The sequence below is a fragment of the Talpa europaea genome (genome assembly GCF_964194135.1).
Source record: "Talpa europaea genome assembly, chromosome: 10".
Classification (NCBI taxonomy): domain Eukaryota; kingdom Metazoa; phylum Chordata; class Mammalia; order Eulipotyphla; family Talpidae; genus Talpa; species Talpa europaea.
Window position 1 is genome coordinate 69921545 of NC_140077.1, and position 26821 is coordinate 69948365.

General features: G+C 58.8%; 1 protein-coding gene across 1 annotated transcript in view; it reads left to right on the forward strand.

The window, feature by feature from the left end:
- KCNH1 (potassium voltage-gated channel subfamily H member 1) overlaps positions 1–25291 on the forward strand; it is a gene marked incomplete at both ends in the record, with an annotated part of 143959 nt that extends 118668 nt beyond the window's left edge. Inside the window, 4 exons of the mRNA XM_084245500.1 lie at positions 2406–2605; positions 2871–3123; positions 9967–10163; positions 24434–25291. Of these exons, the coding sequence (XP_084101626.1) occupies positions 2406–2605; positions 2871–3123; positions 9967–10163; positions 24434–25291 (1508 nt within the window). The remainder of the gene's footprint in view (positions 1–2405; positions 2606–2870; positions 3124–9966; positions 10164–24433) is intronic.
- Positions 25292–26821: the final 1530 nt, after the last annotated feature.

Below are 26821 nucleotides of genomic sequence, written 5' to 3' on the forward strand. Positions count from 1 at the left end.
CAAGTTTCCTTTGGGCGGATGAAAATATTCTAACTTAGGCCCTCCCTGGTGGCGCAAAGGGTTAAGAGACAACCTATGAAGCTGTCCGCAGCCACTGCAGCACAAGTTCCATCCCCAGCCAGGGAGCTACCCACATGGTACAGCAGACCTCTCCTGTCTCCCCACTGCTCCCCTCAGCAGTGTATTTAAGTCAGTCTGCCTGTTCTGCTCCCCACTCTGTCTCTGGTGAATCCTCTCACCCCCCACTCCTCTGGCCGGCACCCCAGTTCTTGTATGAATAAATAAATCTTTTTTTTAAAAAAAGAAAATTTTTTTAAATTTTATTTTTATATTCCTCATACAATTGCAACCTCCTTATTTTGACCCCAATCCCTCCTTTCCCCACCGTCCCCCATAGTGTGTCTCTGGTTCATAGTTGTTTGTTGATTTTGATTTTTTCTTTCTTATAGTTATTCTTTTTCCTTGTCCCTTATTTAAGTTTTCTAGATTCCTGCTATTAGTGAGACCATCCAGTATTTTTCTTTTTCTTTCTGGCTTATTTCGCTGAGCATGATCCCTTCCAGCGCCATCCATGTTGCTGCAAATTGCAAGTGTTTATCTTTTTGAACACTGAGTAATATTCCATGGTGTATAGGTACCACATCTTCTTGATCCAGTCATCTATTTTTGGGCATTTGGGTTGTTTCCAAAGCTTAGCTATTGTAAACAGTGCTGCTATAAACATAGGGGTGCAGGTGCTCTTTGGAATTGATGTTTCTGTGTCCTTTGGGTAAATACCTAGGAGTGGAATTGCTGGATCATATGGAAGCTCTATGTTTAGTAGGTCCAGAAATCTCCACACAGCTCTCCATAGTGGTTGAACCAGTTTGCACTCCCACCAACAGTGCAGAAGAGTTCCTTTTTCTCCACAACCTCGCCAACATTTGTTGTTGCTAGTTTTTTTAATATGTGCCATTCTCACTGGTGTGAGATGGTATCTCATTGTAGTTTTGATTTGCATTTCCCTGATGACAAGTGATGTTGAACATTTTTTCATATGCGTGTTGGTCATTTGCATTTCCTCTTTGGAGAAGTTTCTTTTTAGCTCTTCTGCCCATTTTTTGACTGGATTATTTTTTCTGTTTTTGTTGACTCTCGTCAGCTCTTTGTAGATTTTTGTGATCAGTCCTTTATCATTAGTGTTGTGTGCAAAAATTTTCTCCCAGTTGGTTGGGAGGTGGTTGCACAACTCTGTCAACCTTCTGTACGATTCAAACTAGTGAATCATACACTGAGTGACTATAGTTTACAGTGCCTGAGCTATGTCTTAATGAAGCTGATGAAGAAAAGTACCTGCTGGTGATTCCATTGACATCGGATCTCTGCTGTGGAGACAGGAAACAGGGCTTGTGGGAGATGAAGGGTGGAGAGATGGGGGCGGGGAAGTTATAAAAAGACTAGACAAAGCTTTTGGGGGGCTCTCGATTGTGGGGATGGTTTTGAACATATATATCTACCCAAATTTATCAAACTTTACATTTTAAACATTGGCAGTTTTTGGCATATGGTCAACTCAATTTTTTAAAAAGCCAGAGCAAAAATATGCGTGAAGTTTGCCAATCTGACAAATATGTCTTGGGTCCTGGTGTAGTGTTGGATGCTGGGGTACAGCATCCAAAGGGAGATACAGTGGCAGAAAGATGGGGCTGATGCTCCTCCCTTCCACAGCTCATCCGCCGTCAGGGCAGAGGCAGGCGTGAGGCACGTGATTGCACAGGTGTCCCTACATCGTGGTGTTGTAGAAACATGCCTGGCACATCATGCCACCCTCCCAGGCACAGGCTTCCTGGAGGAGGTGGCACTTGACTCTGCATTCAAGGGCACGGGGGTATTAGGGTGGCTGTGGCCTCTGCGGTGACCTCACTAGTGTTGTACAGAGGGGTTGCCTCTCAAAGGCCCCGATTGAAGTCTCTGTATCAAAAACCACGTTTCTCCATGGCAGCTGTATCTCAGCGACAATACTTGATGCAGCAGCAGCTTCTCAGCATGGCACAGGGCAGAATTTGTCCAGGTGTGCGCTGTGCCGTCTGTTGATGGTCACTAGTGGGCTGGGTCATGCTCTCATGGGGGAGAGCCTGGCAGTGGCAGGGCTTGACAACATCACTCAGCTGGGTCTGGATTTGGGCTGGGGGTAGAGCGCAGAGGAGCATCTTTGGCTGGTGGTCTCGCCTAGCTCAGACATTTTGTGATGGCCCCCCACTGTTCTGGCCCCATCCCCAGCTCCCTCCACCCTGGCCCTGCCTCCACCTGAGTGTTCTAGTGGCCTGTGGGGTCTTCCCAGAAGCTGTGGGGGTGGGGCATCCTGGGGGTGGCTCTGGCTGGGACCTGCTCTGGGCACTCACGCAACTCTCCCCTCTGGCCTCCAGCTCTGCTCTATGCCACCATCTTTGGGAACGTGACGACCATCTTCCAGCAGATGTACGCCAACACCAACCGCTACCATGAGATGCTCAACAGCGTCCGGGATTTCCTGAAGCTCTACCAGGTGCCCAAGGGACTGAGCGAGCGTGTCATGGACTACATTGTGTCCACCTGGTCCATGTCCAGAGGCATCGACACAGAGAAGGTAGGCCCCGTGGGTGCCTCCCTGCCAAGTGTCGGCTCCCGGGCGTGCCGGGCCTGGCCCTGGCCTGCTGTCCTCTCCTGGGCATTAGCGTCCGGCTGTGTTTGGGGCTAGCTGCCCGCCTTTCCTGTGCACGCGGCAGCTGTCATGTGCTGCCGACGTGAGGTGGCTGTCTTGTGTGCCACGTGGGAGCGGCCACCCGGCCCGCGTTTGCTCGGCTTTGGGGCTGGGCCGTGGCTGGCCCTGACGCTGCCCGTGCCGCCCACAGGTCCTGCAGATCTGCCCCAAGGACATGCGGGCTGACATCTGCGTGCACCTCAACCGCAAGGTCTTCAAGGAGCACCCCGCCTTCCGGCTGGCCAGCGACGGTTGCCTGCGTGCCCTGGCCATGGAGTTCCAGACGGTACACTGTGCCCCAGGTGACCTCATCTACCACGCAGGGGAGAGCGTGGACAGCCTCTGCTTCGTGGTCTCTGGCTCCCTAGAAGTGATCCAGGACGACGAAGTGGTGGCCATACTGGGTAGGTGTGGCTGCGGCTGGACAGACACCTTCTGGGGCCTGGTCGGCTTAGCCGACAGCAGCGTGGGGCCCCACCCACATCCATCTGTCTAGCAGGCTAACGCGTCCGGTCCGGTGCCTGCTCTGTGCCCGGCACTGTCTGAGACACTGGGATGTTTCAGCAATAATATCTGTCTTGTCATCAGTGCTCCCAGTGTGTGGGGCAGGGGGGTGGAGGGAGGGGGAAAAGGGGTGTGACCACATAAGCAGACGTCTCATCTGTGGGGGAGGGGTACTGAGCACAGGGAGGAGGGGAACAGGGGGTGTCCCTGGGGGTGGGGCCTACGTCTGAGAACCCTGCAGGGTGCGATAGCATCCCTGGAACTGCGACTTCTAGGGCTCAGAACCCAGAACAAGGAGCACAGTGGCAGATGGGGCTAGGGCAGAGCCAAGCAGGCAGGCCGCGGCCTGCTCTGGAATCCAGGCTGAAGTGCTTGCATCTGGTTTGGGGGTTGCCGGGTGGGAGGGGGCAGGGGTAGGCTTCAAGCTCAGTTACTGAGTTGAGGGAGGAGGCTGGGGCTCGTGCTCAGCACAGGGGAGCAGCTGTGTCTGAGGCGCCCCTCACCGGCCGCCCAGAATGACCAGCACGTACAGGCCCGCCAGCAAAGCAGCCACACCACAACCCACCCCTGGAGAGGGGGCACAGATTGTCCAGAACTTGGAAAATGCAAGAACATTTGTATTGATTGGAAGGGAGGGTAGGGACCTGTTCTCGCTCTTAATTCTGTGGTTGCTTGAGCAATTCGCAGACTGGTTTGCCAGCCCTGGAGACGCTGGTAGCAGGAGAGTTACAGGTTGTGCTCAGGAAGGTTCTCGTGAGCCAGGCGCCCAGAGAGGGCTTGGTTAGATCAGCAACTATGGTAAAGCACAGCAGCGGCTATTAAGCACGGCAGCATGGAACCATACTAGCCCCTGAACTACACCAAAATGTGTGTTTGAGTAGAAGAGAGAGGAGGACACGCCAGACGTTCGCCTAGGCTTCAGGAACGGTGACTGGAGGGCACCTTTATTTTCGACTTTTTAATGCGGCTCAATGACTTCCTGGTAGGGCACACGCGTCCTCTTACTAAGGAGGGGAAATCAAGTCAATTTTCACTTCTTAGCTATCATGACCTCAGAGCTATCCACTGCTTTCAGTGAGATCCGTGGTGGGGTTTCTCAGTGGTGAGGCAGGTGTGCAGCCGTGAGAGGAGGTCAGGGGATGCGGGGGGCACGTGGTGTCCGTGCGGTCCTTCCTCTTAGTTCTGGGTGAGGCACCGAGAGGCAGGCTGTTGGCCTGCAGGGAGGCTGGCAGCCGTTTGGGGGGCCGTTTCATTCCTTTCAGGAGATTACTTGTGCCAGAGGGAGATTTCTAACAGACCTCGTCTTCTTTTCAAGTTTGCTAATTTTTAGCTCCGTGCTGAGTGCATCCCAGTGAGCTCAGGGCCGCAAATTCCCTCTCGAGTCCAGTCCCCCCCTCAGAGGCCCTGAGACGTCCCAAGTCCTCATCCTTGGCCCTGGCTCCCTGGTTCTTCTTGGGCCCTTCTCTTCGTGGCTGCTGACGTGTTCATTCCCTAGACATTCCCATGGCATGTGATGGCTGGAGGCCAGCAGTGAGTCACAGACATGTCTGGCGTGAGCCCACGCCCCCCCAGTGACAGGCAAGCCGGGAGTGCAGGGTGCTGTGGAGACTATGAGGCAGACATCCAGTCCAGCACAGCCAGGTGAAATCAAGGCAGGCTCCTTGAAAGAGGTGGTGACCCAGCCGCATCTTACAGGATGAGCTGTCTCGCGAGGAGCAGTGGGGATTGGGATGGGGTTACAGACAGTTCCAGGCAGAGGGGACAGTGTCTTTACGGTGCTGGTGCCATAGAAAGTGGACAGCAGGCGGGGAGACTAGCCAGGAGGTTCTGGGGCTGATGGTGGAAAAAAGTAGGCAGAGCCCAGCAGTGGCATAATGGTCAGCACTGGCCGTTGGTTGGATCTTGCGAGGTACCAGGGAAGGGGCTGGGACCACACGGAGGGTGTTCTGGGAATGGGGTGTGCAGGACAGCAGGAGGAACAAGTCAGAGCATCACTACATGTCTAGGGCAGGTAACAGGTGCCCTCTGACCCTCTCCTGCCTGGGCAGCACATGGCCACACCTGCTGCAGCACAGTCACCTTGGGCGCCTTTGTGCCCAGCTGAAACCCCAGGGTCCCGTCTCTACCAGGGGACCCCTGGCCTGGGGGACAGTGCTTCAAGGTCAGAGCTCTGTCTGGTTTGTCCTTCCTCAGCACCTCGTGTGGTACCTGGCCCAGGTGTACCCCCATTGCTGCGGGTGGAAGAGGAGGATGTGTGGGAGAGATGGGCTGGGAAGCGGGGCTCACCATCCTTTTCCTGGGGCTTCTGCATCCTGGAAGTGGCCTTCTGGGCTGCTAAGAGGGTTCTTCTTCCATGGTGGTGACTGTTTATTGAACACCTGCTGTGTGCCCACCTCTCATCATCCTGATGAAGTGTGAGGTTGCCTGAGGAGGGAGCAGGCAGTGAGGTGGGCAGAGGGTCTGACCCCACCCCCCATGTGTCCCTGGCCTCTCAGCACCTGGCAGCATAGCCCATCCTGTCTTTGAGCAGCAGGGAGTGCTGCATGCAGGCTGTTGAGCACGCCAGGGTTTGCAGCTGTGGAGAAGGGCACTTCCTGTCTCACCTCTCACCTCCGTGGTGAGCAGGGGCCAGACAAGCCAAACCAGGGGTGATGCAGAGGCTTCTGAATGCCTTTCAGATTACCTGAAGCTGTAGCTTGGGCCTCAGAGCCTTTGCACATGCTGCTTCTGCTTCCTTGGGTCAGCTCCACAGTGGCCTTTGTGCTGGTCGCCGGAGCTCACCCCCAGGTATCAGCTCAGCCCTTGTCCTCCAGAAGCCTCTGTACCCCTGAACTTGAGCTGCAACACCCCCGGCCCTCCCACAACATGTGTGATCACCGAATGTCCACCCACCTCCTCCAACTCCTGCCTGCCATCCCATTGCGCCCCGCTCCCCTGGACGGTGCCTGCCTCCGTGGGCTGGTGACCAGGTGAGCACTGGCTGGCATGGTCCTGGCAGTGGCTGTGGAGGTAGGAGCAGCCGCTGACTTCTCACTTCCCACCATGTGCCGCTTGGCCCGGTCACCAGTACATGATCTTAATGAGAGCACATCGTGGCAGCAGTGGAGGGAGACAGCCCCGAAGCTCACCCCTGTCCTACCCAGCTCTCGCAGCACCTGTCTGTGTAAACAGGACCTCTTCTGAGGGTTCCAGACTCAGATGTCAGTTTCACATCTGCCTCTCTGCACCACTAGGCCTTGGGGAGGCTGTTTGGTTCTCCTGGGGCCATTGAATTTGCCTTCCGCATCCCATACCCCATCCATGCACCCCCTTCCATGCCTGTACCCTACTCTGGCTGTCCTGCCTCTACCCCAAGAGACCAGAAGTCTACAGGCTCTTGGCTTTCTCATGCCAGGCTGCTGGAAGCACGCCCCTGCCCATCCCTGGCCCCAGGCTCCCCTGCCCGTGAATGTTCTTCACCCCACGCAGGCACCCCAGGGGTGTTCACGCCCGCACCCAAGGGAGGTGCACGTACAGCTGTGTGGAGCGGGGTGTTTGTGGGGACGCTGTCTTGGAGTGTTAATTAGACGTTTTTGTTTACTTGCCTTTTTTCTTAATTTTCCCCGTATCACAACATCCACTCAGAATGCATTTCAGAAATTTGGCACATCCGTGTTTAACATTCTGTACTTGGCGCCCAGTAATAAATTAATCAATACGCTGATTGTTCCAAGCGCTTCGTGGCTGCTGCTCGGGCACCTTCTGTTCTTGGAGAATGTTCCTTCATGCCAAGGGGCCAGGGTGGGGGTGAGGAGCTGCCCCCCATGTCCTCCGCCGAAGCCAGGTATCCAACAGGTGGGCCGCAGCTGCTCCCTGCTCCCCCTCACGCGCCCCAGACCCAGGGTCTCCTAGTCCAGCCCCTGCCTGGTGGCCTTGGCCGTTTGGAGCCTCCCAGCCGGGCACCACACTCTGGCACCATGCTCCCTGCACCACACACCACACTCCCGGCACCATGTTCCCTGCACCATGCTCCCAGCCCGCTCAGGTCTTTATACCCAGAGGCCCCTTGACAGGAGCAGCTGTGGGTCTTGGATCTGGGTGGAAAGTCGACTCCTGGGGCACAGTCACGACAGCAGCGGCCTCCCCCCTGCCAATGGGCTCATCTCCCACGAAGCGCATGGTGGCCGTGGCTCTCCCAGTGCAGTTCCTGTCAGAACTGGGTGGGAAGCGTGTGAGCAGAGCTGGTCCCTCTGCATGCCTGTTGGCTTCCTGCTGTTCCAAGCACCACATTTTTTTCTTTTTTTTTTTAAAGATTTATTTTTTATTTATACAAGAGCAGGGGTACAGGCCAGATATGCTGGAGGGTGAGAGGATTCACCAGAGATAGAGCGGGGAGCAGGACAGGCAGACTGATGAAATACACTGCTGAGGGGAGCAGCGGGCGAGACAGGAGAGGTCTGTTCGCCATGTGGGTTGCTCTGAGGCCGGTGGGGATGGAACCAGTACTGCAGAGGCTGCGGACAGCTTAACAGCACTGCACTCAACCCGCTGCATGACCAGGGAGGCCCAACACCACATTCTTGTTTTGTGCCCCTAAGGAGTCGTTCAGACACTGAGTTTGTACAGGCAGACGGCGTGTGCCTGGTGTTGCGTGAGGTGTTGTTTACCTTGTGGGCTCTTTCAGAGCTGGGAGCGCTGCCCCTATGTCGCCTGTGGAGCCCATGCCGGCAGGAGCCTGGCAAGGTCACCGTGTCCTGCTCGTCCTGATGCAGTCTCTGATGTCTTACCCTCCGGCAGGGTCTGTGCATCGGCCTGGTCTCTGGGGAGCCAGAGCCATGGGACTCCTCATGGCTTCTCAGCCTGGAGTGCCGGCCCAGCGTTGGCTCCCTATCCCTGCAACAAATTGCCCAACTGAGTGGACGGAGACCTCACTCTTGCTCCTGGCTGCTTCCCACGTGCGGCTGCTGGCCGAAGGGACGCTGTCCCAGGTGGCTCCTGGGCTGGCTGGCAGAGGCTGTCTGTCCTCCTCCTCTGCCCTCCTCCACCCCAGGGGCTGGGTCCAGGAGGGAGAAGCAGGCTTCTGGTGCCCCGGCCTCAGGGCCCCCCTCCCACCAGTCCAGGCAGGGCCTCAGTCGGCCCAGATTCGGGGGCTGGGTTCGCCGCCTGCTGGGAGCTGCAGCGTGTGGATGGGGCCATGTTTGACCACACAGCTGGCACAACTGTGTTTGACCACCACAGATGGCACAACCAGAGCAGCTTTCTCCCAAGGGGGCGCAGATGTGCGAAGGCGCCAGGGCTTTGGGTGCAGGGAGGTAGGTGATCACTGCTCAACATGTGCCCAGGTTAGTTCAGCGCTCCAGCCACCTCATGTGACCTGTCTCCATGGGAACCAGGCAGTGTCCCACCCACCAGAAAGTGCCCGAAACCAGCCACATCTAGGACACAGAGTTGGAAACACCTGGAAAGGGATGGAAAAGCACCGTTTTGAGGGCACATTTACCCAAAAGCTCCCCAGAGCATGTCTCCTCTTGGCAGTGGGTCCATAAAACCCTGCCTGTTGATGAGAGCAGCTCAGTCTCCAGCACCCAGAGGGGGGTACTGCTCGGTCTGTGTGAACAGAGCTTACCGGCTTGTGGGGATGCTCAGAGAAGGCGGGGCTCACGTCGGGGTGTCTGGGGAAAGTCAAACTCTGCCCAGATGCCTGGGAGGTTGGTGACCTCGCAGCTCAGTCGGGAACAGGGGCGGGGGTGGGGGCCCATGCAGGCGGCCACAGCTCCGGGCTCACCAACCTCGCCCCACCTCAGTGCATTGCTCCTTCCCCTGCATGCTCTTTTCAGGCTCCCTGGGGATCCAAATTTGTGTTTATCTGTGCTGAAAATTTAGAGGCAATATAAACAGCATTTCGAGCTATTTGTAACCAGAGTTGGTGGCAGGAATGAGCTGGGCTTTGCATCAGATGCAGGCTGACATGGTGCTGTGCTGGGGATAGGGAGGCCGAGTGTCTCAGGTGGAAAATGCAGGTAGTGAGTGGACAGATTTGACCCAGAATAAAGCTAAGTGGGGTCATGACTTGCTACATACACCCTGTGGGATGCCGGGTGCTGAGGATACTGGAGACGCCAGGGCACAGGCCCCCTTAGCAGGGGCAAGGGACACTGTGGAGGGAGGGGGTCAGAGGGTGAGGGCTGAGCAAACACAGCCCTCAAGTGCTGGATTGGGTGCAGATGGGCAGTGCCCACTCTTGCCTGGCCCCTTCCACCTGGCGGTCCTCGCCATGGACGCTGGCACCTGCTTCAGCCCCCTTGGTGTCCATGCCCCCCCAAAGCAGCCGGGTGCTCACCTCCACTTGGCCATCCTCACTGTCACCTCCCTTGCTTCTTTTCTGCCTGCAAATATTGACAAGGCACCTACTGCATGCCAGGCACTGCCATGGGTGATGCTGGGGAAAGGCACACAGTTGCTCACTGCAAGACAAACTGTGGACGAGGATACAGCACAACTGCACGTGGTGGCCAGTTCTTTGGGAAAGCAGGGGTGACAGGGAGCAGCTGGGGTCTCTATCTGTGGTGTGATGAGGAGTAACCAGCTGAACGCTCACAAGCAGTACAGGGCGTTTCAGGATCTCTTAAATTGCACATTGCTAAGGTTCAAGATTGAATTGGTTTTGACTCTTTTGGCCCAGACTGCGGAACGCTGCCGGGCAGCCCTTCTGGGAAGCAGGGGTGCCTCAGCCCACACTTCCTCACCCCACTTTCTCTCCTTAGGGAAAGGTGACGTGTTTGGGGACGTGTTCTGGAAGGAGGCCACCCTGGCCCAGTCCTGTGCCAACGTCAGGGCCTTGACCTACTGTGACCTGCATGTCATCAAGCGGGATGCCCTGCAGAAAGTGCTGGAATTCTACACAGCCTTCTCCCACTCCTTCTCCCGGAACCTCATTCTGACCTACAACCTACGCAAGAGGGTGAGGTTGTGCGATCCGGGCCTCCTCTCCAGACTGGGGGTGGCCTGCGGCAGGAGAGTCCTTTTGCTGTTGATTTGGGGGGCAGTTGGGTCAATGAAGAGGCTGTTGATTGGGGGGGTGGTTGGGTCATGAAGATGCTGTTGATTTGGGGGGCAGTTGGGTCCCTGAAGGTGGTGTTGACTTGGGGGGTGGCTGGGTCTGTGAAGATGCTGTTGATTTGGGGGGATTGGGTCATGAAGATGCTGTTGACTTGGGGGGCAGTTGGCTCCATGAAGGTGCTGTTGATTTGGGGGGCAGTTGGGTCCATGAAGATGCTGTTGATTTGGGGGGCAGTTGGGTCAATGAGTCTGTTGATTGGGGGGGTTGGGTCCATGAAGGTGCTGTTGATTTGGGGGACAGTTGGGTCCATGAGGTGCTATTGATGGGGGGGGTTGGGTCTATGGAGAGGCTGTTGATTTAGGGGGCAGTTGGGTCTATGGAGAAGCTGTTGTTATGGGGGGAACAGCTGGTCTGCTCTTGCTCCCCAGAATTTCTGCCAACTGGGAAAGAGGATCAATGTTGGTGCAGGAGGGATTTGTTCATGAGTGTGGGGTGTGCGTTTCCCCAGCAATGTTTAGACCTTCTGGCATTTTGAAAATTCACATAAAGCATGAGGAGGTTCATGAGCATCTGAGCATAGCCCCTGCATCAACGTAAACCAATTGGCAGAATCTTCTCCCCGTGTTCTTGACAAACCCCTCTACCCCCAGACTCCTCTGTGTGCCAACCCCAGGCCCTGCCAGCTGTGCTCACCTGGACCCTGCTGGGTGACCCCCAGTGCTGCCCCTGGAGCCTCAGGCTCATGGAGACAGGGGCTGATGGGGGACACATGGGGGGCATGCGGTGCTCAGTGCAGGCCACGTGGGTGCTGGGTGCTGGGCGGCGGGATGGCCCAAGCTGAGTCTCACAGGAGGAGCTTGTCATCAGAGAGTGGGTGTGTGGCCTAGAGGTGTTTGAGGCCCAGGGAAAGGAAACAGCAGTGCCCTCCTGGCCATCAGCCCAAGCCCCACCTGGTCATGGCACCCAGTCATGCTGCCCCTTGTCCCCAACCAGTTTCAAAACCCGTGAGTCACGTTGTCCATGAGTCCCCATCCAGAGACCTACGGGGGCAGGGGGGTGCTTGGTGCCTTAGCGCCCCAGACCTGACCCAGCGCTGATGGCACTCAAGGATGGGAGGGAGATACAGGCTCTCGGAGCCACAGTGCCCACGCCCAAAGGTGCACTTGGGGTGGGGACTGCCGTGGTACTGAGAGTAGACAGCTGGCCTCTGAGGCCCACGGGCGGGGGTGGGCCCTGGTAGCAGGACAGTCAGCTGGAGAGGGGTACTGGTAGGCCTGTAGCCCAGTGGGCACTCTCAAAATTTCTTTTCAAAAATGTGTTCCTTCTTTTTATGAAAGCAAGTTGATTACAACGAGCTTCCAGTGCTGCTGATCACACAGGGGCGCAAGTGTGTGGGGTATTTGGAGGAGGAATCATCTCACATGACTGTGGGTCAAGTCAATCTGTCTTAACTCAAAAGCAGCCACACCTAGGTGGCCAGGCTGGTTTTGTGCCCAAAGTGAGGGACATCTCTGCTGAGAGGACAGTGGGCAGGCTGGCAGGAAAGGCTGAGAAGAGCAGCCTGGGACGGCAGCAGGGCGGAGACCCCAGAAGAGCACCCATGAGAATCAGGTCTGCCAACTTCAGGCCTCCTTGCAGCCCCAGTGCCTCAGTCTGTGTGGACCTGGGGGTGTAGAGAGGTCCTTATGGGAAGAGGGAGCAGTCTCTCTTTTGGGGGGAGGAGATTTGTCATTTTGGGATGGCCATTGTCCTCTCTCTGTGTCCTTCTAGAATTAATTGGGGATGACTAGCACAAAGAGGACGAGAATACTGCACGCATGAATAACTCCTGTAGCTGTTTTTATTTCTGGTGCAGTGAAGTCTCTTCTTGTGGCTGTTTCTGTCTCGGCAAAATCAAGTCCATTATGGAAAATTCCTGCACACACAGCTCTCCTGACATGGGCGGGACCCTCACTGTATTCATTTCCACCACTGCCATTCGAGGCCCGTGAGGGTAACGAGGCCAGGCCAGTGTGTGGACCTTTGGCTTTTCTTGCTTGAGGGTGTTGAGTCAGACGCAGCCTAGTCTGGGGCAGGATGCTGCCAGTAGGGCATTTTCTAGATGCTTCCTCAACTGTGAAGTGGGGGTGATGGAAAGTTCCACCATGTGGGACAGTTGTGAGAACTACCTAGGAGAATGCAGGTCCGTCGTGATAAACTCATCACGAGTTGAAAGTGTCGGCAGTCGAGATTGCATTTAACAACCCAGCCTCACCTGCCTTGAAGGTGCTTGGACCACTCGCATGAGCCCGCGGGGGACAGAGTCTCTCCCACGAAGCCTTTCACAGTACATGCTGCACCTTTGGGGGACGCACTCCTACGCTGAAAGTGAAGACAGACTAGAGTGTACTGTCCCACGTGCTGACGGGGCTGTCCAGCGTCCTGAGAGAGCTTCAGCCCAGTCTTGCCAGCCCACAAAAAGATGAAAGTTCAGAATTTGGTTTCTCCTAAATGCGTGTCACTTGCAAGCTGTCAGGGCACTGAAAAAACATCAGTCAAGCCGTTGTGAGGTGGGGACCGCCTGACTTGGCAAAGCTCCTGCCCTGGACCTTGCACACAATAGGTGCGCCATGAAATGTGGGCTGCAGTTATTTGCTGTCTCCACTTGCAGGGTAGCCTCGAGATCATGGGCCTTTGGAACCTGGAGGAGTCTTTCTCCGCCCTTGCCCGGGAGGCGCTCCTCTCTGCATGGCCTGCAGGCGGATGCTGCTCAGGTTCCTCACAGCAGTGCACAAAGCTCAGGGCAGTGGCTCCGGAGGTATGCACCGTGGTGTCCTCGCAGCTCCATAGCTCCTGTGGTGTGGAGACCACACTGGCCCTCCCCAGCCAGCTCTGCAGCTGGAGGGAAGGACGCACATGTGTTAGGTATATCATAGGAAGCCAGGGGTTTGCTCAGAGGGAAGTGCAACTTCTTGTTTCCTCCAATGGAGGGAGCTCGTGGTATCCCCCAAAAGTAGGGGGCATGGAGCCCTCCCCACCAGACCCTTGTCCTCTGAGGTACCAGCCCCGGGTGTTTCCTCAGGCCCAAGATGCCCTCTGCTTGCAGACAGAGCTTTGACCTCAGAGCCCTCCACCCGCTCCCACCACCACACAACCCCCTCACCTGTGTAGAAAATCCTCCGAACAGCCCCAGGACATTCAGAACCAACCCCGTTTCTCAAGACAGTAAACTCGGATGTCCAGAGAAGACACTGCAAGGTCACCAGCTCCCGGTGGATTCCTGAGCTGCGGACGGTAGCGTCCTGCTAAGCAACGTGCACCCCAGGGTGTCCCCCCAGCCTGCCTCTGTTGCCTTTGCTATCTCAGGCCTGCTGACTTTCTCGGGGGACCATGTTTGTCTCCAGTGCCCTCAGTCTCCCCAGCACACTCAGCAGCACACACAGAAACATCAGTCAGTCCCAGGGGCTCTGCCCGTGGGGTTCCATGTAGGCATGCGGGGCAAGGCTGAAGCTTCACTGCGCTGGACAGCAAGCTGCAGCCTGGACGTTCCTGCCAGACAGTGCAGCTGGGGGTGGAGGACCGAGGCTGCATCCTGGCGTGACTGTGTGAGCCTTGAGCACATGTCTGAACTCCAAGTCTCAGCACCCCTGTCTGTGTCAGGGTGTAGCCAGCATCCCGACTGGGGGCCAGGGCTGCTGAGCAGGTCATGCACGTGACGATGAGCATGGCGTGGCCGGTGGCCGAGGAAGCACTTTTCCTCTGTGCCTCCCCCACCAGCGCCTCAGGCTGCTGAGCTCACACTTGCCCCTCTTTATCACGGGTCCCCTCTGGCGCCTGCAGGACACCAACACCCCCCCCCTGCCTTCCCGGGTGCCGGAGGGGTGGGGGGTCAGCACCCATCAGTACGGGGGAATGTGCTATAGTTAAATGATGCCTTGCAGATGAGCAGTTATGTATGAGCAGCAGCCAGTACTTGGGGTGCCTGGCATGCTGGCAGTTGGGGGTGGCCCTCACATCTGTGGGGCCACGTCCCGGTGCCAGCATATCGGGGGAGCATGGCGTCTGCTGATACAGTCTGCTCCAGACTGCAGTTTTCTCTGCTGGACAAGTCTCTACCTGGTGGGTCCAGGGGGAGCGAGACCCTGGTGACGCACCAGTGCTCTCAGAGCAGGGGATCCCAATGCCCGTTTTCTGAAACCGGGGTTGCCATAGTGACCGTCTTGGATATCAACCGTCCATTTCCAGCCCACTCTCCGCAAGGGCCGTTATTCTGCTGGAGATGGAAGCGTGGGAGCCGGGAGAGGGTGCCACCTCCTGTGCCCTGCACCTAGCCCTTCTCAAAGGCGGAGAGTTGGGAAGATGGACAGAGAGATGGGGAAGCGGGGCGCGGAGATGCACCCCTTCCAGCCATCTCAGCCTGTGCTCGTCCAGTGGCCTCTGTCCCGATTTTCCTTGTCAGCGCCCCCTCCAGGGTGCGGGCTTTCATGCGATGAGTCGCTTGTTAGCCGTCAAGGCATCAAGGTTGTAAAATCACTGCTGGGACGCTGGGCGGGGAGGGGACAAGTGACGTGAAAGATGAACCTTCGTCCCTTCACGCACCGCAGTAGATCTGCACCATGCCCCTTGTCCTCCAGGGGATCAAGGTGTGACTCAGGATCTGTATGGCCTTCCCTGGGCCCCCAGGAAGCTTCCCTGGCGCCCCCACTTGTGCAGAACCCCTGATCTGGGGCAAGACCGTGGACGTGCTTGGCTGCACGGTGTGTGAGTCAGCCCAGCCGAAAGGCGCAGCTGCCAGCAGGTCCGGGGCTCGGCCATTGCTGGCTGGTGAGAGGGAGGTCCCCGGAGCACAGCTTGTGGAGGATGGTTAAGTGGCAGGGGCACGGGGCAGGGGCACGGGAGTTGGGTTCAGGGGGAAGGGGTGGCTAGGCTGTGGACGAGGTAGTGGACTCGAGCCACTTCCCGAACCTCTCTGTGCCCCAATTCATAGTGGTTCCAGAAAGGGGTGGGAGCGGGAAAATCGGTTCAGAGGGGCCAGTTGTCTGGTGATGGACAGAATGTGGACTTGTGAGCATCACATCTCCTCCACTGCAGATTTATCGGGCTGTTCACCGCCACCTGTGTGACAGCCCTACGTGTAGCCATCGAGAGTGAGTGGATGAAAGACACGGAGGCAGAGCATCCCCTCAGGACTGGGGTCCTCACGCTCCGGGGTGCTTGGCGTATCTACCACTCATCCATCCACAGAGACAGCTGAGGAGCATGGTCAGTGCCTGGAGGGTGTTCAGGCCTTTTTAGTGGAGTTTGACAGGTTGGCCATGGGGAACCCTAACTGTAGCTGTGTTCTAGAGGGGCCAATAGGCCCAAGGCTACTGCTGTGCTGTCCCAGGAGAGAGGCTACCACCCAATCCCAGCAGCCTGCTCCCGGCTGCTCCCCAGCAGCCTGCTGGCCACAGAGAGGTGGCAAGCCCCGTCCCCGGACCTCAAAGCAGGCACCTGTGCACCCCCCCTGCCCCCACACCCCAGCCTGGATGGGGCTTCTCCAAGGCCGGAGGGTCCCTGGCCTCCATGGCGCTGCTCGTAACTTGTCAGACCAGCAGGGTGTCTTTACCCCAGTGGGAGGACTGACCGTAGACCAACCCTGGAGGCTTCCTGAGAGCACAGAGGGCCTTCCTGAGACCGGCAGAGCAGCTAATGCCCCTGGGCAAACCTGGCCTGCCCTGTCTCTTGTGCCTCCCGGTCGCAGCACCTGCTTTGCCAGAGCATACATTGGCCCATCTTCCATGGAGTCCTCTCTGTTTTTCCTCACACACAACACACGTAGAGGGCCACACGACACACCCGCAGAGGCCTCCTTCCCTGGCTCCTCATTTCTTCAGGGCTTTAATCTCTATCCTCTCCCTCCCTTCCTTCCTGGACCCAGAGTAGCGTCACGGACAATGCTTTGAAGTGTTTTTGTAGCACCTCCACCCCTGGCACACACAGATGCACACACACACACAGAGGCATAGATGGAGCCCTAACACACACAGCACACACATGCACAGACACACACAGATGCACACACACGCTCACATGCCCACGAGCCCCTCCCTGAAGCTCCCAGAATGCTGTCCTCTCGTTGGCACTGGGCTTGGCACTCATGAGGCCCCCAGGCAGCCTCTCTGTGAGCGTCACCCCAGAGCAGAGCTGGGCATCATGGGGGCACCCAGGCCTTTTTTTGTTGACTCTCTGGCCAGTGCTCGACTGGGGGCTGAGACTGGCTCTCACACATCCCACCCATCCCCATGCCTGGTGCCTGTGTACCAGTCCTGCTTACTGCTGCCAGGGACAGGCCTGGGGGCTCAGGGCACCTCTTCCGGCTCTACCCCACCACCTGCCGGCCCAGCATGGCCCCCTGAGGGCCTGGAGTTGGAGCCCTTGGCCCCAGCACCTCAGGACCCTGGTCAAGTGAAGGGAGCCCTTCTAGATCAGTTTCTCCCCACAGCCCCCATCGTTCCTACAGAGGAGTGCCTGCTGGCCATTACTTTGCGCTCCCCAGCCTGAGTCTGGTTCCTCAAAAGACCCTTTCATGCAGAGAAACATCTGTGTTTTTATTGTGATCTCATTGGCATGAAACGTTGTATTAGTTAACAGAATGTTTGAGTCATAGCATTCATCACATTTAACCAGAGACGTTCTCAGAGTGGGGAGAAAGGGGCAGAGGAGAGAGTGCAGGAGACAGCCATTTCCAGTCCCCTCCTTTAAACCTGAGAGGACCGAGGCACTGAGTTCATAAGAAAGGCTCTGGCCACAGTGTGAGGGGGCTGAGACCTGGAGGGGACAGGAGCTGCGGAGCTGGGCGAGCTCGAGACCAGCCACCACGGTGACTGGCTCCATTTCACTGGGTCCAAAAATAGCCACTATTGTTCGAAGGCAAAAGTCCATTTTTAGAAGATGATAGGGAATGAAAAGCCTTATCAAAGCTCATTTTTGCAGCTATTGGAAGAAGATAGTGACTGTGACTGAGGAACGCAGGAGGCGCATTCTTTCCAGACACGGTTTCCTGGTGTGGTGGAGACACTTTGGGTGTAGCATGGGGGTGAGGGGGCCTGATTGTCCTGCACAGCTTCCTCTGCCTGTGCCCTCTGCCCGCGCCCTCCTCTCCTGTTTCAGCCCCTCCCATCTGCAAGTCCTGGTGGCCCCTTCTCCAGAGGATCACGCCTTCATTTAGCTCTGTCCCTCCAGAGACCCCGCCTTGACCCTAAGTCACTGCAGGTCATCTTGGCTGTCTGTGCTCGGGTTTTTTTTCTCCTGGTTTCTAGGATGACCTTTGGGACAGACCAAGGTGGAGCACCTACAGGCGGGAGAGCTCAGCGCTGGGCCCTGGCAAGGCGCTGTCCATGGTGCTGGTCATCAGTTCCTTGAACTTCTGATGTCTTTTTTTTTTTTTTAAAGATTTATTTATTTAATGCACACAAGAACTGGGGTACAAGCCAGAGGTGAAGGGGGTGAGAGAATTCACCAGAGAGAGTGGGGAGCGGAACAGGCAGATTGACTGAAATACACTGCTGAGTGGAGCAGCGGGCAAGACAGGGAGGTCTGCTGTGTCATGTGGGTCAGCTCGCTGGCTGGAATCAGACTCTTGCTGCAGTGGCTGGGGATAGCTTGATAGCACTGTCTTTAACCCCTTGCGCCACCAGGGAGGCCAGAACTTCTGGTGTCTTAGGCTGAAAACTCGTTTTGGTTCAAGTCCTCTGGCCAGTTCCCAAGCAAAAGTAGAAGTGTTTGAAGCTGGCACCAAGAGAGCAGACTGCAGGGAGCCTTCACCAGCGTGACTTCCTCCACTCCCTACCAGTGTCCGCTGAGTGGAAACAACCTGGTGGTGGCAGACAAACAGCGGCGTCCCCCACGCAGACAAGCTGATCGTGGTCAGGGTCCCACTGAGTGGGCAGCACCACTGAGGAGTTTCCCATGGCCACGCGTGTTCCCACGGGGGCAGGAAAGCTGCCTGCCCTGTCTGATGGGCTCTTGCTATTGCCTGGGGCTGATTCCAGCTGCTGTGATGCAGGCCTGGATGCTACGGGGAGACTGCTGACCATGGTCAGAGCCGGGGCAGAGAGGGAGCATTTTCTAGCACATTCGATGAACTGCTCTGAATCTGCTGTCAGCTGAGCTCCAGATTTGAGAAGCTTTTAACACCTTACCCACTGCAGTTCTTAGGCCCCTATCTCCCTCTCAGTCAAGTGAGGAGCTGAGGAGCTGCCCCACACCCTGGAGCTGGAACAGCACCCAGTGCCTGTCGGACTTAAGAGCAAGGGCATCCTCAGGCTGTGTCTGGCAAGACCACTGATGGGGTCCACCTTGACTCCAGGGGTCACAGAGAACCCGTGTGAGCTGGGCCTGAGACCCTGCAGGAGCCCGGGGCCTGAAGAATGGCCTGCCAGTGAGCTGCAGGGTGCCACCCGGCCAGCTTGAAGGAAGAGGAGTGTCCACTGCAGGGATGGGCCCACCAGCTGGAGGTATGGCTGAGGACAGGGGTCCCACCAGGGGTCCAGCTAGGCAGCAGGCCTGACCCACGGGCTCTGTCCACGCCAGGGGTGGAGCTGCTCGGCCCTCAGGCTCTACAGCCCAGAGAAAGCCCTGCTGTGTAGCCGTCCTGGCCAGATGCCTGCTCTGCCCTTGAGTGTCTCGGCATGTGGTGGGTCCTGTGTGCCAGGGACCCATCTGTGAGGGACAGACTGTGAGGTGCCTGGGGAGAGCCCAGGAGGGCTCTGGGGTGTTGGGAGAAAGTAGGCTGCTCTGGCGGATGGGATGCCTGAGGGAGTGTGGGAGGTGAGGACAAAGTGAGGTGGGGGCTCAGTCTGGGGGGGACACGTGGGCATGGACTCTCGCTCACAGAGATGCAGTTGCCGGGACACTGAACCAGAGAGTGGTGTGTGGGGCTCAGGCTTCAGAGAGGTGGCTCTGTGGGCCCACCCATACTGGAGAGGGCAGGTCGGATGCCAGAGGTCAGCTAGGGGAATGGCAGTGTCCAGCAAGGGGCAGGCCGCACCATGGAGTGAACTGGGCAGTGTGGGCCTGGCCTGACCCCTTTGGGGACAACAGTGTGGCTAGTTGACAGAGACTCTCAGAGGGTCCTGTGTGGGGTGTGCAGGGGCCAGCAGGATCAGGAATTCCGACCCAGAGTCCGAAGGGACTTTATGGAGATACTGCACATGTGGGATGACATGTGCAGCTATGTGCAGGTCTGTATGTGTGCTACACACACCACACACACTACACCCCACATGCCACCACACACACTTTACACCCCACACACACTACACCCCCATATGCCACACCACACAGCTCATGTGGCAGAAGAGAAGGCTGAGATGCTGGGGAGGTACTGCCTGTGCTTCAAAATCTGCTTCCTGGAATTCCCATGTACCCAGAATTTGGGGGGACGGAGACCACGTGAATCAGAGCAGACATGGTAAGGAGTAGAGTGGAGACTAACTGTGAGACCAACGCAAGGTGGAGAAGGAGATAGTGCATTTCTCAGGGGCTTGAGCTTGCCCTCTGCCCTCCCGTTTGGCTCCTGGCCCTTCTGGATATTTCGCGAGCAGCCCAGGGGCTGTGCTGACCAGTGTTCTGACGTGGAGACGCAGCGTCCCCGCAGGCGAGTGGGGCTGCCGCTGTGGGCTGCTGAGGAGCAGCCCTGCTGGAGACCCTCCCTGCGACCTGCTGCATGGCCCAGCTCCTCTGCTGTGTGAGTCCATCTCCTCAGAGCCAGCACAGCAGGTGGAGGCTCATGGCCAGAGTCTTTGGGTGCTATTGGGGGCATCAGAATCACACCCACAGCACCCTGGACAGAGTCCTGAGCAAGGCTGGCCCTTGGGGTTACTCTGGGGCTCTGAGCTTGACTTGTGAAATGTGGGGAGGGGGAGGGGAAGTCACCCAGGTGTCACTTGGTGGGGACAAGCAGGAAGTGGATTCATGGGCAGGCCCTGCCCGGCCCCTCAGGTGGCCAGGACGTCGTGACGTGCATCCTCCCTGGCTGGCCATTGGTCATGAGGTCCTCCTGGGTCACACTGAGCCTGGCTCTGCCCCTGCCATGGCTTGCCCTTCTCGGGGAGCAGGGGTCTGTCAGGAGCTGCCGTGGCGTCACACTTGCTCCAAGGAAAGCACGAGCATTGGCACAGAACCTTGTCAGTTAATTGTGAGTGGCGTGATGTTGGGTTTGGGGCCAGCTGCTGCGGAGCATCGTGTGGAGAGGGGTGCGGCTCGTGGGCCTCAGGCCAGCCCTCCCTCAAACTGCCCCACTCCAGCAGCCCCAGCCCACGAGCGCGGTTTGCTCTGTCTCAGCTCAGAACCGCTTCAAAGCTTAAGCTTGTTTGGCCACCCCGTGACCCGCACCACTTCCCCAGGATGGAGGAAGTAGATTGTCAGAATCCAAGAACTCGAGGTGGGAAGGAAAAGGACTTGGCTGCGTTCTCCACTTCCCTTGCTTCCCTCAGCTGAAGGCTGGCGCCCTCGCTGCTCTGCCACCGATGCCAGAGGAGCAGACTATCCTCAGGGGGCTGAGGCCCAGTATCTCAAGGGCACGGCCTGGGAAGCATGTTGTGACTGAGCTGCCCTTCCCTGTCCTGATGGGGTGACCACTGGGGTTGAGACAGAGGGAGGTTGGCAGTCACGTGGGAGGCAGCTGGCTTGCAGTCAGGGTGGGGCTGGTATGGAGGTGGGCAGTGGCAAAGCAGGAGCCCCCATCTCCCCATTCTCATCTGGCCCATTCGGGGGTACCTGTGGCCACCTGGGCCTGAGGTGTGCCTGCTGAGCCAATGCCCCGAGAGTCTCGGGCCACCCCGTGTGTGGCCCGGGCATCCCTCTTCAGTCATCAGCTGCTCTTTGGGGGGCCCTTCAGGGGGCCCCATCTTCTGGCCCACCCCCACATGACCTTTGGGGTGCTCAGGGCATCTGCCTTGTGGGGCTCCCCAGCCTCAGGCCATTCGCTGCTTTTGGTGGCACCTGACAGTCGGAGGGGTGGGGAGGGCAGGGTGTGGGTGGGTGTGGGGGGGTCTGCAGGCCCGGGAGAGGTCAGGGTATTGTCTTGGGTGTCTGACAGCAGGGATCTCTACATGTGTTTTGGAGAGTATCACTGTCTCAACTTGCTCCTGTGCCCTTGTACCAATTCTGCCTGGATGGTGAGACCTTAGCCAAGGGCCTTGTCCCTGTGTGCATGCCAGAGACACCACATGCCCCCTGTGGGGATGCAGAATCGAAGCACACACTTCTCTCCTCCCAGACCCCTTGGGACCTCTCCCCTATCCCTGCGACAGGACTCTTCTGGAGTGGAGAGAATTCACTGTAGAACACAAGGGATGTGTGCTCTGCTGATGCCACATCACTCGTCATCACGACCCTGGCCCTTACTCCTGTGTCAGGCAAGCCCCAGTGTGGAGGTGGGCATGGCCTCAGCCTCCCTGGCCACCTTCTGGCCCCAGGTATTCACGGGACAAGTACAGCAAGTACATCTGCTGTGCCCACTCCCCCCAACCCCGAGGCTGAGTGGGGCCCTTGGGGCTGGCACCGCACTTCGTTGTATCATGATAATTCTGGTTTAAAACACCGTGCATGGCTGAGCGGTGTGTAGGTCACACCCGCCTGCGCCCCACAGTGAGAGGTGGAGTGAGAGGTGGAGCGGGCAGTGGACACTAGCCCACCCGGCGCTGTCCGCGGTGCTGAAAGCCACCCACAGAGTTGCCCTGACTCTCCCCATTGCGGGTTTCCTGCCAACAACCTTCGTCAAATCTGTCTTCTCAATCACCTCACCTGCACCTGTTGTTCCTCCCTAAGCTGGGTGCTGGGGTGTCTGCCTTGGGTTGGGGTGTTGGCTCTGGTCCCGGGAAGCCATACTCACAGTGTGCATAGCAGGCCAAGAGGATGAGGACCTGGCCTGGGTCCTGTCGGCACCGGCTGGGCTTGCCACGTGGACTTGCCCAGGATGCATCGCCACATGCTTGCCCAAGCCCCGGCCCCGAGTCCAGCTGTGACACGCAGGCCCCTGTCCTCTGCGAGGACCACCACGGGCAGCCAAGAGGCCTGACTCCCAGTTGTCATGGGATTGTGGAGGAGAGGAGATGGCAGAGGAGGGACCTGAAGAGAAAGAGGAAGCGAGCACAGGGGGCCGGAGGGGTGAGGAGGGAGAAGAGAGGCAGGGAGCATACAGGAGGGCCTGGAGGGGCGAGAGGCGGTGCCAGGAGAGAAGCCTGCGAGACCATGGTGAGAGAGGTGAGGGGGCGGGAGAGACCAGAGAGACTGTGGTGGGAGAGGTGAGAGGGCGGGAGAGGTGAGGGGGTGGGAAGGGAGAGGTGGAGGGGGAGTGGAGGGGGAGGCGGGCGGAGTGGAGAGGAAGGGATGATGGGGAGAGAGCAGGGGTGAGGACAGGTGTGGACCAGCGCAGGAGGAGAGTGGGGGGAGGAGGACAGGGAGGAGAAACATGGAGGAAGAGACAGAGAGAAGGAAAGGGCAAGTGCCGCGGGGCGCAGGGATGCTGAGAAGTGAAGAGACTAGGGAGAGGAGGGGTAGGAGAGGAGGGAAGAGGAGAAAAGAGTAACTGAGAGAAACATGGAGAGAACCAGAAGGCGAAGTGAGGAAAGTTAGAGGAGGGGGTGGGGAGACAGGCAGAGAAGAGACAAGCAAGGAGGAGAGAGGAGCTGAGGGAGAGGAGAGGAGGAGGGGAGAGGGAGAGGGAGAGAAAGAGGACGGGGAGTGGCGAGGAGAAGAGGAAAGAGCCAACAGGAGAAGAGACGTGCTCAATGGGGAAGAGGAGGGTGGGGGGGGCGGATGCAGGGAGGAGGAAGAGGAGGAAGGGGAGGAGGGAGAGGAAGGGGAAGGGGAAGAGGAGGGTGCAGGGCGGAGGGGGAGAGGAAGGGAAGGAGGGAGAGGAGGGGGAGAGGAAGGGGAGAAGGGAAAGGCGGAGGGAGAAGCGGAGGAGCAAAGCAAGGACCCAGGGGGCAGGAAGGGACAGGACAGTGACCTTCCTAGGACTTGGCTCTGCTGAGGCCATACTGGGCAGGCTGAGCCGGGGTCCCTTTGCAGCTGGTCCCACGTGTCCCTGTCCCCACTGGCCCAGGGCATCTCCCAGCCAGAGAAGGAGCGGAGGGCTCGGACGAGGCATGGGGCAGCCTGGAACGGATGTGACACCTGGAATTGGGGGTGCAGATGCCCCGGGGACCCTGGCCTCCCCACACAGTGCTCAGCCGTCTGTGGACACAGCAGTGGCCACTGCCCTCAGACCCATAGCTCTCACAGCTGAGGGGACAGGAGGAGACATCCCCTCGCTGGACTCCAAGGACATGCCTTCTGCATGGCGTTGGCGTGGTGGTGTCCGTGCCTTCCCTCCACGGTAGGAAAAGGGAACTGGAGCAGTTTCCATTTGTGCATGTGCCCCCGGCACACACCCACCACGTAAACGCCACTTTCTCCTCACACCCTCAGCTACCGCTCAGCCTTCGTGACGTGAGTTACAGTGTCCCCGCATGTCTCCTTCGTTGGCGTCACACCGTGGTATGTGGCGCTTACGAGCTTGGTGAGTTTATATACGTCCACAGTTTAGGGATCCCAAGTTAGTTAGAAAAGGCTTCTGGGATCTTCATGCTCCGTCTGGGGGACCAGGCAGTCAGTCTCCTGAAAACCCGGTGAAGACACATGAGAGACTTTCCAGGAGGACAGACGCCCTCATGAGCAGACGTGGGGACGGGGATACAGCAGGTAGGGCAGGCGGGAGCAGCTCTGGCAGTGCCGAACGGCTGATGAGCCCCTTTCCTTTCCCTGCACAACCCAAGGACAGCTCTGACCTGCAGCAAGGGGTAGGGGGTAGGCACTGAGAGATGGGGTGGCTCACAACTGGGTCTGCTCCCCGCCCTGCCGGGGCAGCCCGGACCCTGGACACACGCAGGGAAAAGTGCCTGGAGCAGACCCAGGACAGCCAGGCCCTGCTGTGACATGGGGTGCCTGACCTGGGGACCCCAGAGTGCTGTCCTCTTGCCTCGGGCTCTGCTCAGCTCCCCTGAGAGGGGCATGCCCAGAGCCCACACCTTGTCCCACATGTGGGCACCATCCGGCCTGAATCCACGTGGCTCGGGGGCTGGGCACCCCCCACCTGTCATCAGTGGACACACGTCCCCCTGATGGTGGGCCCCTGCTGACCGCATGTTCCTCTGTCCCCCCAGATCGTATTCCGGAAGATCAGTGACGTGAAGCGCGAGGAAGAGGAGCGCATGAAGCGCAAGAACGAGGCCCCCCTCATCCTGCCCCCTGACCACCCCGTCCGCCGCCTCTTCCAACGTTTCCGGCAGCAGAAGGAGGCCCGGCTCGCTGCTGAGAGGGGGGGCCGTGACCCGGACGCCCTGGACGTGGAGAAGGGCGGTGCTGGCCCTGAACACCCAGCATCCAGCCACGGCCCATTCAAGGCCAGCGTGGTCACCGTGCGGGAAAGCCCTGCCACACCTGTGGCCTTCCCGGGGGCAGCGGCTGCCGCAGGGGTGGCGGACCAGGCACGTCTGCAGGCACCTGGCGGTGAAGGCGTGGGCCCCAGGGCAGGGGGTGATGGCAGCAGGCGCCGGGGCTGGGCCCGCTTTCGGGATGCCTGCGGGAAGGCAGAGGACTGGAATAAGGTGTCCAAGGCTGAGTCCATGGAGACGTTGCCCGAGAGGACCAAGGCAGCCGGTGAGGCCACGCTCAAGAAGACCGACTCATGCGACAGCGGCATCACCAAGAGCGACCTGCGGCTGGACAATGTGGGTGAAGCCCGCAGCCCACAGGACCGCAGCCCGGTGCTGGCCGAGGCCAGGCGCCCCTTCTGCCCCATCCCCGAGCAGGCACTGCAGGCCGCCGTGCTGGAGGTGCGACACGAGCTCAAGGAGGACATGAAGGCCCTGGGCACCCGCATGGCCCACATTGAACGGCAGCTGGCCGAGGTGCTGCGGCTGCTCTCTGCCCGGCGGCCCGCCCAGTCGCCCCAGGAGCTATATGAGCTCTCGGGGCCCCAGTCCCCTGAGTCTGAGAGGGACCTTTTCGGAGCAGGCTGAGCACGCTGGTCCAGAGGAGCTTCCTGGACACCCCAGCCTGGCCGGACGCCCCCCAGCCTGGCCCCCCGACCCGGCCTGCAGACTTGGAGGGGCTCCCCGCTGAAGCAGCTCTAGGAGGTGGGGCATGTGTGCCCAGTGGGCCTTGTTGGGGTGCGCCCTGGGGCCAAAGGGCATTTCCCCTCATTTGTAGTTTTTTTTAACTGCAGTGATCACTGCGAAGGTGGGAGACTCCCAGGAAAGCACCACAGCCAGGAGACGGGCGGGGGGGGGGCCTGCGCCAGGACCCTGCGCCACTCCCCCACCACCGCCCCCACCCCTTCCACCCCTCCACTCCCTGACACCCCCCACTCCATGCCGCCGCTGCTCTGTCATGGAGCTGGCAGCAGGAGGCCGGGAGTGCGGAGCCTTGTCCGAGGACAGTGGCCCAGGAGTAGCTGCGGGCTCCCTCCTGGCACTGACGAGCAGCTTGCGAGGCATCTGGGCCGTGCTCTGCTCTGGGTGGCGCCCAGCAGCCCTGGCTGCATCGCCTCTGGGCCCCTCCTCGGGGCAGGGACACGGGCAGCCAGGTGGCAGCCAAGATGTGTTGCCACACAGCTGCCCACAGCCACCCTGGGTAGTATGCGTTTGGTCCACAGTGCGGTGCCCGGCGGGGCGGGGGCCTCTTTCCACCTCATTCTGAAGTCACCCTCTCCCACCTGAAGCCAGCAGGACTGCAGAGAGGCAGTGGGGCGGCCTAGCCCTCTCGGCCAGAGGGTGGTGGAGGGCAGCAGGGCCTCCAGCTGTGTCTGGACAGTGGCACAAAGTCGCAGGAGCAGAGGCCAACCCACCCCAGCCACGCTGCCCGGGAGCCGAGGCCTCCTTGGTCTGACAGGGAAGAGGGCCTGGCCAAGGGGTGTGCTCAGGGGCGGCGGGGGCAGGGCTGGGAGTGCCCACCTCAGTATCTGTGCTGGCCTGCACGAGCTCCTGCGGCAGCCCCACCCGAGCCCTTGGGCCAGCTGTGCAGAGGCTCTGGACCTCAGGCCGGTCCTCTCGGTGCTGAAGGGACCTCGCAGCCGGGCCTGCGCAAGCCAGAGTGGGAGCACCTCTGGAAGCCCCCTCAGTCCTGCTCAGTGGTCATGGCCTGGCCTGGACCTGGCCTCAGCTGTGGGCACCACCCTTCCAAGGGCCCTGAGGCTTCTCACCTGAGGCTGGTGGGTGAATTGACGCCAAGGCTGAGAGGTCAGACATCTGTTAACAGCAAAGAGCTGGCAGTGAGGCTCCCCCCGAGGAATCCCACGCGCCCTGGAAAGCCAGTAGGACTCGGGGTTGCAGGGATGAGGCGGGAGCCGCCTGGGGTCTGAGGCTGAATGGACCCCAGAGTCAACATCCAGCCTCAGTGTCCTGGGCCCTAGGGCCGTGTCCCCATCCACACCAGGGGCAGATACTGAGGAGTGAGGCTTGCGTTGAGGGTGGCAAGCTTCAGGAATGTTCTCCAGGGTGGATCTTCGGAGCCAGAGTGGGCGCCTGCAGCCACAGGGCCCCCCACCTCAC